Raw genomic sequence first — 10,337 nt, 5'->3', positions numbered from 1 at the left:
CAGATTTTATTTTTTAATGGCATCTGGTCTAAGGGGGTGTCAAGGACTTCCTGGAAAAGGAAAGGCAGAAAGGCAACCCAGCCAGAAAGGAAGCCGGAAGAAAAGGAAGCCGCTAGCCCCAAGCTAGCCCCAAGCCCTTAGGGCTCTGCGTCAAGTACACGCTGGCTAACACCTGGGAGGATCCTCAGTGCCTGCCAGGGCTTCTGTCTGCATTTGCAGGATGCGAGTGAGCAGCAGGCTGAGGCCTAGTGGTCAGAGGCATGCTGTCTGCTGTACTTCTCCACTTCCTGAAGTGGTTTGGACTTTATTCTCCATAATTCCTGAGATCAATGTGCCGGCTGTCACACTGCCTGGCTATCAACTGCCCTCACGCCTATTAAAACAGCAAAAACAAATATCTTTCTAAATAATCACTGGAATGACACATCTCCTCGAGAAGCGTCCTCGGCTGCTCTAGATTTTGCTCCAGTGTCCACTGGGATTTCAATAGGAAATTGATGTCTCTGGCTCTCCAGCTATGAAACTTTTCATAGTTTCTTCAACTATGAAAAGGGGAGTTAGGGAGTGACTCAGCTGCTCTCTGATCTTAGATAGTGTGAGGGATATTTATTCTAGCCTATGAGACAGGTGAAAAGTATTTCACTTCTGTCAGCGAAAGTGTATGCATCTCCTTTTCAAGGAAGGAGTTTCTCAAGATTGTTTTTCTTGAATGACAGAGTATCTCTTGGGACAGTGGGGTGGGGGTTGGGGAGAGAATGAGCTCCTAGGTTCACTGACATTAGTAACATTCCAGGGATGTTAAATATACTTGTTTAAGATAGGTTGATAACTTTATTATAGTGGACATTTAAAAGTTTGAAGATAAACATGATGCACAAAACAATATAATGGGAAAGTAACGGCTTTTCAAAATACTCTTTGTGTGAACTATTTTTTGTTTTGGTTTGTTTTGGTTTGGTTTTTCGAGACAGGGTTTCTCTGTGTAGCCTTGGCTGTCCTGGAACTCACTCTGTAGACCAGGCTGGCCTCAAACTCAGAAATCTGCCTGCCTCTGCCTCCCAAGTGCTGGGATTAAAGGCCTGTACCACCACTGCCCGGCGTGAACTAATAAAAACAAATATAAAGAAAAATACTCAGTTGTAGGGCAGACTCTCAAAATACCAACCAGACAAAAATGTATGCAAGCCTTTTAAAGGCTCCAGGTTAAATACCTTAACCTGTTATTTAAAATTAAAAGAAAACTAAATACCTTTGTTAGTGCTTAAAGGCTAAATCGTGCCCCAGGCCTAGTAATTCATTGTGAAGTGTGGACAGGGGAAGGGTGAGCTCTAACCCTGGAAAGCAGTGGTTTTTTTCTTTCAGAGCCTCCCAGTTTTAGGAGAGAATGAAGCTTATACTTCTAGAGAAGTGATTTCTCAACCTGTGGGTTCAGACCTCTTGGGCAACTCTCTATCTCCAAAAATATTTACATTACAGTTCATAACAGTGACAACATTACAATTATGAAATTGCAACAGAAATCATTTTATGGTTGGGGGTCACCAAAGCATGAGGAATTGTGTTAGAGGAAAGCAGCATTGGAAAGGTTGAGAACCATTGATCCAGAGTTTCTCAGAACTCCAAGCCTATGATAATGAGGTTTCTCCTGCTGACTTCTAGAACTTTCTAGGCCTCCTGTTTTGTTTAGGAAGGAGGATAAAATGTACTTAGGAGGCACTGTTAGCCAATGTCCCTTTTGCCTTCTTCAACCATAAGAAAGCCTTGGAGCTCAACAGCGTAGCCTTGGCCTCATCTTGACAGTGAATTGCTGTGCGTTTGGAGAATGTGGAGCATGATGGCAGAGAGAAAGGAGGAGCAAAAGCTGAAGGTGAAGCTCCCTTCATGATTCCTAGATCTCTGCTTTAAAAGTTGGAAAAGCGGGCAGTGGTGGCCCACGCCTTTAATCCCAGCACTTGGGAGGCAGAGACAGGAGGATTTCTGAGTTCGAGGCCAGCCTGGTCTACAGAGTGAGTTCCAGGACAGCCAAGGCTATACAGAGAAACCCTATCTCAGAAAAAAAAAAAAAAGAAGAAAGAAAGAAAAGAAAAGATTTATTAGGGCTGGTGAGATAGCTCAGTGGGTAAGAGCACCGACTGTTCTTCCAAAGGTCGTGAGTTCAAATCCCAGCAACCACATGGTAGCTCACAACCATCTGTAATGGGATCTGACGTCCTCTTCTGGTGTGTCTGAAGACAGCTACAGTATACTCATTTATAATAATAAATACAAAAAAAAAGTTGGAAAAGAGTGTTGGGGTTATGAAATGGTGCACCCTTTTCAACAGGTATCCAATCCCCAGGACTGACTGAATTTTCTGCCTTTCACAATGGCTCTGGGATTCATCAAAAGTAAGCTTGTGGAGGCTGTGACACCGTGACACTGTGACACCCTGCACCCACGGCAGGCAGGCAGCTGACTAGCAGGAATCATGTATTTGACAAAGGGCTGCACATCTTACACATACCCCAAGGAAGTAGTTTCAGTCCTAAAGGGTTTCTGTTGTTTTCATTTTTGTGTTGTTTTTGTTTGATTTGTTGGTTTTTTTTTGTTTGTTTTATATAAGTACACTGTTGCTGTCTTCAGACACACACCAGAAGAGGACATCAGATCCCATTACAGATGGTTGTGAGCCACCATGCGGTTGCTGGGAATCGAACTCAGGACTTCTGGAAGAGCAGTTAGTGTTCTTAACCACTGAGCTGTCTTTCCAGCTCAGGATTTCTCTGTGTAGGCCTGGCTGTCCTAGAACTCACTCTATAGACCAGACTGGTCTTGAACTCACAGAGACCCTCTTGCCTCTGCAACTCAGGTGCTAGTATTAAAGGCGTGTATCACCACTGCCTGACTGTTTCAATTAAAACAAAACAAAACAAAACAAACTTACCTTCACCTCCAAGCCAGTAAGACTCCTGGAGAAGGAAGTACCAGGGAAGTGGGGTTCCATAGTCTCCTGAACACAGGAAAACAAAGAGAAAGCAGTGAGCCCCATCCCACCGCATCACACAAGCCCCACAAACTTCAAATTATAGTTATAGGTATTCAGAGACAAGGCAGGCCATCAGGCAGACTGCTCCTTTCAATAAGATTTCAATCAAAATACCATGGTTCTTTTGGGTGTTAACCAGCAAGTAACCACGATGATATATTGGTTGACATCAGTTTTCCAAGAAATAAATGTTTTGAAAGAATTAAATCAGGTCATTTTTTTTTTTTTTTTTTTTTTTTTTTTTTTTTAGCAATCACCAGAAAACAGTAATTGTGCTGATCGCAAATATTTGCTGGACTCTACTTATATAAAAGCATATCGTACACGTCCCATGTATTACATCATTGATTTCTGAAAGCAACCCTAGGAATTGGGTATTAATATTAGTCTGAAGGATGCTGAAACTGAAGTACACTAACTTTGAGCCACTCACCACTCAGCTAATTAAAGGAAAACACAAGAATTCTAACCTAGGCGATCTGGTTATAATATCAGCACTCTTAACTCCCCCACCCTCCCTATTCCACTGGATTCAGCTGTATTTTAAGGAGAAAAGGCTCCCAGCCTTTTGGTTCAGTTCTCATTGCTACTTTTTTTTCCCTTTAAAATGTTGATTTTTTTTTAAATAAAAATGTGCGCATGACTTTTTTCCCTATATGTTTATCAGTTTTTATTTATTTTATTTTTCTAAAGACTTATTTATTTTATATATGTGAGTAGACTGTCGATGTTGCTGTCTTCACACAAACCAGGAAAGGGCATCGGATCCCATTAAAGATGGTTGTGAGCCACCATATGGTTACTGGGAATTGAACTCAGGACCTCTGGAAGAGCAGTCAGTGCTCTTAACTGCTGAGCCATCTCTCCAGCCCTGTTTACCAGTTTTATGTTTTTTGTCATTTTTTGTTTTTTGATTGTTTGTTTTGTTTTGTTTTGTTTTGTTTTGTTGAGACAGGGTTTCTCTGTGTAGCCCTGGCTGTCCTGGAACTCACTCTGTAGACCACCAGGCTGGCCTCAAACTCAGAAATCTGCCCGCCTCTGCCTGGCTATCAGTTTTAAATTGTATGTGGGTGTGTATACCTACATGTGAGAGCATGTATGTGTGTGTAGGTGCTCTCTGTTGCCCGAAGAGTCAGATCCTGTGGGAGCTAGAGTTGTTGTAAGCCGCCTGACGTAGGTTCTCAGAACTGAGTTTGGGTTATCTGGAAGAACAGCAAGTGCCCTTAACTGCTGAGCAATCTCTTTCGCCCTCGATGCTGTTTAAAGAGTCGTGTATCATGGCTTTTGTCACTGCTAGACTGTGATTCAAGGGCAAGCCTCGGTATTTTGCTTTCTTTAAAGTCAGTTTGTTTGTTTGTGTATTTATTTACATAGTGTGTGTGCATGTGCTGACCTAGGCTCACATGGCAATCGGAGGATGAATTAAGTCGTCCGTTCTCCTTCTAGACATTGCTTAGGACAGTCTGCCCTCTCCCTATTTCTGCTGCTGTCCCCATTCTTCTGACTCTCCCACCATTTCCCATAGAAGTGCTTGGATTACAAATGTGTTTTATGCATGAATCTTTTTATTTCAGCTTTGGAAATTAAACTCAGGTCATCAAATGTAGTTACTGACTTTGCCCACTAAGTCATGTCCCCAGCCCATGTAAACCTTCTCTGCCCTCCATACTAAGACGATTGATCCCAGGACCTTGTGCATGCTAATCAAATGTTCCAACACTGAGCTACATCTTCAGCCCTGGATCTATCTTTTCTAAACAACCTGCTTCCCAGAACCACATATAGGAGCTACTCAGTAAATGTTTGATGAAATGAAAGCTTTAGCTTGGCTAAGCTAATGTATAAATTCCTATTCCAACATAACTAGTTTTCTTTTGTCAGATCTCTTTCCATGTGAGACAGGGAGATGAAACCAAGAAGCCTAATAGGTGACCTTAATTCTGGATATTATCAGAATGGAATTCAATGGTGGGTGAAAGAGAATTTGACTGTGTTTGAGAAAACACACATGTAGTGTTCAAGAACTAAGAGAAAATGAGACACCAAACGTCTCAACCTTATAGCTCAAAATGTGGCCGTGTTAGAAGGCAGATGCGCTTAGTTAAGTTAGATGGGGCCCTGCTGGAGGAGGGTGTCCCTAATTTAATGCCATATAGAGCCTTCATAAGATGATATCCACCTAAAGACAGCACACAGGGAAGATGGCATGTGAACATGAAAGACCAGAGGCACATGCCTACAAGCCAAGGAAAGCCAGAAGCTTGGTTTTATAGGGAACATGGCCTTCCTAAAGGCTTCACTGTAGATTTCTAGCTTTCAGACAATGAGATTAAAAAAAAAAAACCAAAACTCTATTATTCTAAGCCACGATATCCAAGGTCTTTGTTATGACAACTCTAGGAAACCCATCATCCCTCAGCTGGAACACAGCCTCAAGCTTCGGGGTCTCACCTAGCCACCTTTCCCCATTTAGGGTTCTTGCACATGTGTGTTTGTTTGTTTGATCCGGTTCTTTGTTTGTGACAAGATCTCACTGTACAACCCTGGCTGCACTTGAGGTCACAGACTACCCCAACTGGTCCCATCTGCTTATCTCTGAGAACCATCAGCTTGTTCCTCCCAGGGACCAGGCCCAGCCTCACTCTCCCTTGTCTGCTTTTGGCCATAGCATCAAGAGCTAGACCAAGATGTCATTGTACAATAAAGGTTGCTGGTTGACATGGAGGCCATTCAGATGAAAACAGAACTTGCCTAGCTGTAGAAAATGCTAATTTGAAAGGGGAAAAAAAAAAATCTAAGTTTCTGCCAAATGGATACAAAGCTTTGTAAATAGCTGATTTTGATCCAGTAGCAGATTTTTCTATGCTTCAGGTTAGTTCGTGTCTACCAAATAAAATACCAAGCACCAGCCAGGGCTTCCAGGCTGTCACAGTGAAATAAACAGATCATGTCCACGCTCTCGAGGGCTCACATGCTAGGAACGGTGGCAAGTCAATAAACAAGTAAAGTTACATCATGTCAGGTGGTAATGAGGGTTTTTTTAAAAGTAGGCTAAAGTGTCAGGGCCATGGATGGAATACTGGTCATACAATGATAAAGATCTAGCAATCTTCAGCCCAGAAAGACCATGGAGATAAGGTGACCTTTGAACAGAGACCTGAGCAAAGTGAGGCAGGGAGCCTGCAGATAGGAGGGATAGCCTGGGGAAAAAGACACTGCTAGTGAAAACAGCAGGCATGGAGGTCCCACAGAGGAGTGGGCTCAGTGTGTTGACCGTGAGTGGGGAGGTCACGGTGGCTAGAACAGAGACTCGGGGGAGAAGGGAAGGGCAGGAGATGCTGTCCATAGGAGAAACCAGATAAGGAAGCTTTAGCAGACCTGGGCTGGGACACTGGATTTTACTCTGAATGAGGGGAAAGGACCATGAAGGGATTTGAACAGAGGTGTTGACACCATCTGGTCTAGATTGCAAAAGGCTCCATCTGCACACAGTGAGGAGAACACAGCTGCAGGAGATGACAGCTGCAGGGGAGGGGAGAGGCTCGGAGTGGGAAAGTGGATCAGGGGTGACAAGGAAGCAGAATCCAGGCTTGTTTCCCAATCTCCTCTCCCTCCCTCTCTCTATCCCTCTCTCTCTCCTTTTCCTTCTCCCTCTCTCTCTTTCTTTCCTCTTCCTCCTCTTCCTTCTCCTTTTTTTTATTTTTAAGATTTATTTATTTATCATATATAAGTACACTGTCGCTGTCTTCAGACACACCAGAAGAGGATATCTGATCCCATTACAGATGGTTGTGAGCCACCATGTGGTTGCTGGGAATTGAACTCAGGGCCTCTGGAAGAACAGTCAATACTCTTAACTGCTGAGCCATCTCTCCAGCCCTCCTCTTCTTCCTCATCCTTCTTCTCTTCCTTCTCCTCTTCCTTTCCCTCTCCTTCTTTCTCTTCCTCCTTCTTCTTCTCCTTCTTACTCCCTCTTCTTCCCTCTCCTTCCCCCTCTGTCTGTCTCTCTGTGTAAGGTGTGTGTGTGTGTGTGAGTACACATGTTCACACATGTATGTGGGTATGTATACTCATCAGCATGCATGCAGAGACTAGACCGGTTGTCTCCCTGTTCCCTCCCACCTGATCCATTGAGGCAGGATCATTTATGAAAGGGAAGCTGTTCTGGCCGGGCTGGCTGGCTAAAGAGTTCCTGGGATCCACGTGTCTCCACTTCCATAGGCGCTTGCAGACATGCTCAGCTTTTATGTGGGTTCTGGGGACTCGAACCCATGTCCTCATGCTTGCACAGCAATTACTTTTACCTACTGAGCCATCTCTCTCCCCCGCTCCAATTCTAGATCTGTTTCTAAAGTGGAGACAATAATTAGCTGGTGGAGTTTTAACTTCTAGATATAAATTCTAATCCCAGTCCTGAGAGTTTGTATTCAGATAGCCTAGAGGGGATCAAGTTGATTTTTTTTTTGTTTGTTTTTTGTTTTTTTGTTTTTTGTTTTTTGAGACAGGGTTTCTCTGTGTAGCCCTGACTGTCCTGGAACTCACTCTGTAGACCAGGCTGGCCTCGAACTCAGAAATCTGCCTGCCTGTGCCTCCCAACAGCTGGGATTAAAGGCATGTGCCACCACTGCCTGACTGAGGGAATCAAGTTTAAGCTAAAAAGTTGGGCCAGAATTCTGCATCTGAAGAATCTAACAAACGTGACCATGGGGAGATAAAGTAGCCTTACTTTTCCTAACTTACCTGGAAAAACCTGGTCAAGATACCAAGCAAGCAAGCCGTACAGAGCAGCATCAAGAAGCATCATCTTCATGGACAGCAGGAAACTGAACTCGTCCCCTTCCAGGGGACTCTTCCCGATGTTGTTCCACTGAAGCCCCAGGCCTTGCTCTTCAAAGCGGACCAGGTACTCGGTGCCAAACCCAAATGCCACAGGAGAAAGCAGGCTCTGCAATGAGCAGAGACAATAAGGTAAACAGACAACAATGGGGGCCCAGAGGTCCACAAAGCAGGAGAGGGACAAGGGCCAAAGACATCTGTGTTGTGTATGACTGCAAGGCTACTCAGGGAGGGCATAAAGTGCTCTTCTCACAGGGAGAGAATTCTGGAAAGGTTTGGCAGACCTCAAAAACTCCTACCTAGCACCTACTGAGCCACCTCTCACCTGCTCAGCAGAATAAAATGAGGCAGTAATGGGAAGATAAAGAAGAGATAAAATGCCAGGCAGTGGTAGTGCATGCCTTTAATCCCAGCACTTGGGAGGCAGAGGCAGGCAGATATCCGAGTTTGAGGCCAGCCTGGTCTACAGAGTGAGTTCCAGGACAGCCAGGGCTACACAGAGAAACCCTGTCTCAAAAAACCAAAAAAAAAAAAAAAAAACCGAAAAAAAAAAAGGTGATAAAATACAAGACTCCAAAGGACGGAAGTGCCTCCTGTTCTTTCCGCTTCCCCTCCCCCTCCCCCTCCCCCTTCCCCTTTCAAAAGACCACACAGTTCTGGGCAGAATGAAGATGACAAATCGAGTTGCTCTGTGAGACTCTCAGAGGAAGGGGACCCAGAGTCATCATTTTCCTATGGCCAGCAAGGGCTCCAGGCCTGCTCTTAGGTTCTCTGCAGAAACTAGTCCAGTGGCAAGAAAGGTTGAAGAGGAAGTGCCCTTGCCAAGTCGCCATGGGTGGTCCCTGACTCCTCAGAGCATGCTTGCCTTTGATGAGAGGTTCTCTGTAATTTGGAAGACCCTGGATAGAGTTCAGACTATCTCTCAGCCAAAGGAAAAAAAACCTCTTGCTATATGTACACACACACACACACACACACACACACACACACACACACACACTTTAAATTAATTCAACCCAGCTCTTATCTGTGCTTGCCAGATCTGAAGCTTCCTGGTAGGTCCGAGAAGCTAACTGTGGCTTCCCAGTACCATGTAACAACCCTACGATTACCAAAATTGCCCAGCTCTGCCCACAGCCTGAGTCACAAGAGTTTCTTATTATTATCCATTGTGATCGTCTTAGAAAACTGGGCACTATAAATAGCGGTAATTAACTTCTTATTTAACACGAGAAATGAGAGGCAGATGCCCCAGAGTTGGAGTCCTGAGAACGGGTTCTTCTAGCAGTGAGGAAGGCGGCAGTCCATCCTGACGTAACACCGAGACTGGGAGATTCTGGAGGGGCAGAAAACTACACCGTTTAGGGCTGAGGCTGATTAGCCCTGGCTAATGAGAGGGTAGGAATGGCCCACTTGGAAACAATTAGAAAAAAGACCTATATTCATTTGGGAATTCTGAACTAAGAGGTCTCTCAAGCCCTAAGAAGTCAGCTTGGAGAGTCTTCTCTTGGCCAGAGAGACTAATGGTGGGGGAGGAGGTCTCATCTCTGTATCCTTTTTGCATACACTGCTAGAACACAGGAAAGACACAGAGACTGATCCAATTTCTCTTGGAATAATGAGCCTCATTTTTATTTTTTATTTATTTTTTATTTTATTTTTTTTTTTTTGGTTTTTCGAGACAGGGTTTCTCTGGGTAGCCCTGGCTGTCCTGGAACTCACTCTGTAGACCAGGCTGGCCTCAAACTCAGAAATCCTCCTGTCTCTGCCTCCCAAGTGCTGGGATTAAAGGCGTGCGCCACTACCGCCTGGCCCCATTTTAATTTTTGCAAACATCTTTCTGAGCAGACAAATAAAGGGACAAGCTTCCTCTCATCTGATGCTTCTCAAACCGGAAGAAAAGAAGGGTGAAGAAAAGGGGCCACCTGGTTCTCCTCTCACGCAGAAACAAGGGAAGCCAGGAGCTGACTCGGTTTCCCCACAGTTTCCTGGGGCACACTAGTCAAGCAGGTGCAGGGAGCGCAACTGCTACCTTGCTTGGGGTGAAGGCTGCTTTCACTCTGGCTCCTAAACCTTGGGGCTGTGTATTAGCCTCTCCAAGAGTCAAAAGGCAAAGTGGAGCGTCTCAGAGGGCAGGCCAAGAGGCTAGCTACATCATAATCTACGTCCTAGGCTGGGGTAAGCCGTAGCGGGCCTCACCACAGTCGTCTTCAGGTCGGCTGTCATCCGGTCCTGCCAGGCAAAGCACAGAATGTGTGGCAGGTAGAGGGTGAAGTAGATGACCCCACTGCAGGCAGCTGCAAGGTTGGCCTTGGAAAACAAAGTACTAAGCAGGAAACACTGCATGATGGTTGCCATGGCAAAGGCCAGTAGGAACAGGAAGAGAATGAAGGGATCGCTGTAATGGAGGATCCTTCCATGCTGAAACCAAAGAGATCGCGGATCAGTCATTCTCACTCGTGCCCAGAGGCAGGAT

At 44.9% G+C, this 10,337-nt stretch overlaps 1 protein-coding gene across 1 annotated transcript in view; it reads right to left on the bottom strand.

Annotated features, from left to right (window-relative positions):
• Nucleotides 1–10,337, bottom strand: part of Abca4 (ATP binding cassette subfamily A member 4) — a 141,613-nt gene that overhangs the window by 61,016 nt on the left and 70,260 nt on the right. The window contains exons 15-17 of the mRNA XM_031375329.1: nucleotides 10,061–10,282; nucleotides 7,766–7,970; nucleotides 2,924–2,989 (exon numbers count right to left, since the gene is read on the bottom strand). Coding sequence (XP_031231189.1) covers nucleotides 2,924–2,989; nucleotides 7,766–7,970; nucleotides 10,061–10,282 — 493 coding nt within the window. The remainder of the gene's footprint in view (nucleotides 1–2,923; nucleotides 2,990–7,765; nucleotides 7,971–10,060; nucleotides 10,283–10,337) is intronic.

This window comes from Mastomys coucha, unplaced genomic scaffold, assembly GCF_008632895.1.
Source record: "Mastomys coucha isolate ucsf_1 unplaced genomic scaffold, UCSF_Mcou_1 pScaffold16, whole genome shotgun sequence".
NCBI classification, from domain to species: Eukaryota; Metazoa; Chordata; class Mammalia; order Rodentia; family Muridae; genus Mastomys; species Mastomys coucha.
The sequence above is the reverse complement of the archived record's forward strand: the minus strand, read 5'-3'. Positions and strand labels throughout refer to the sequence as shown.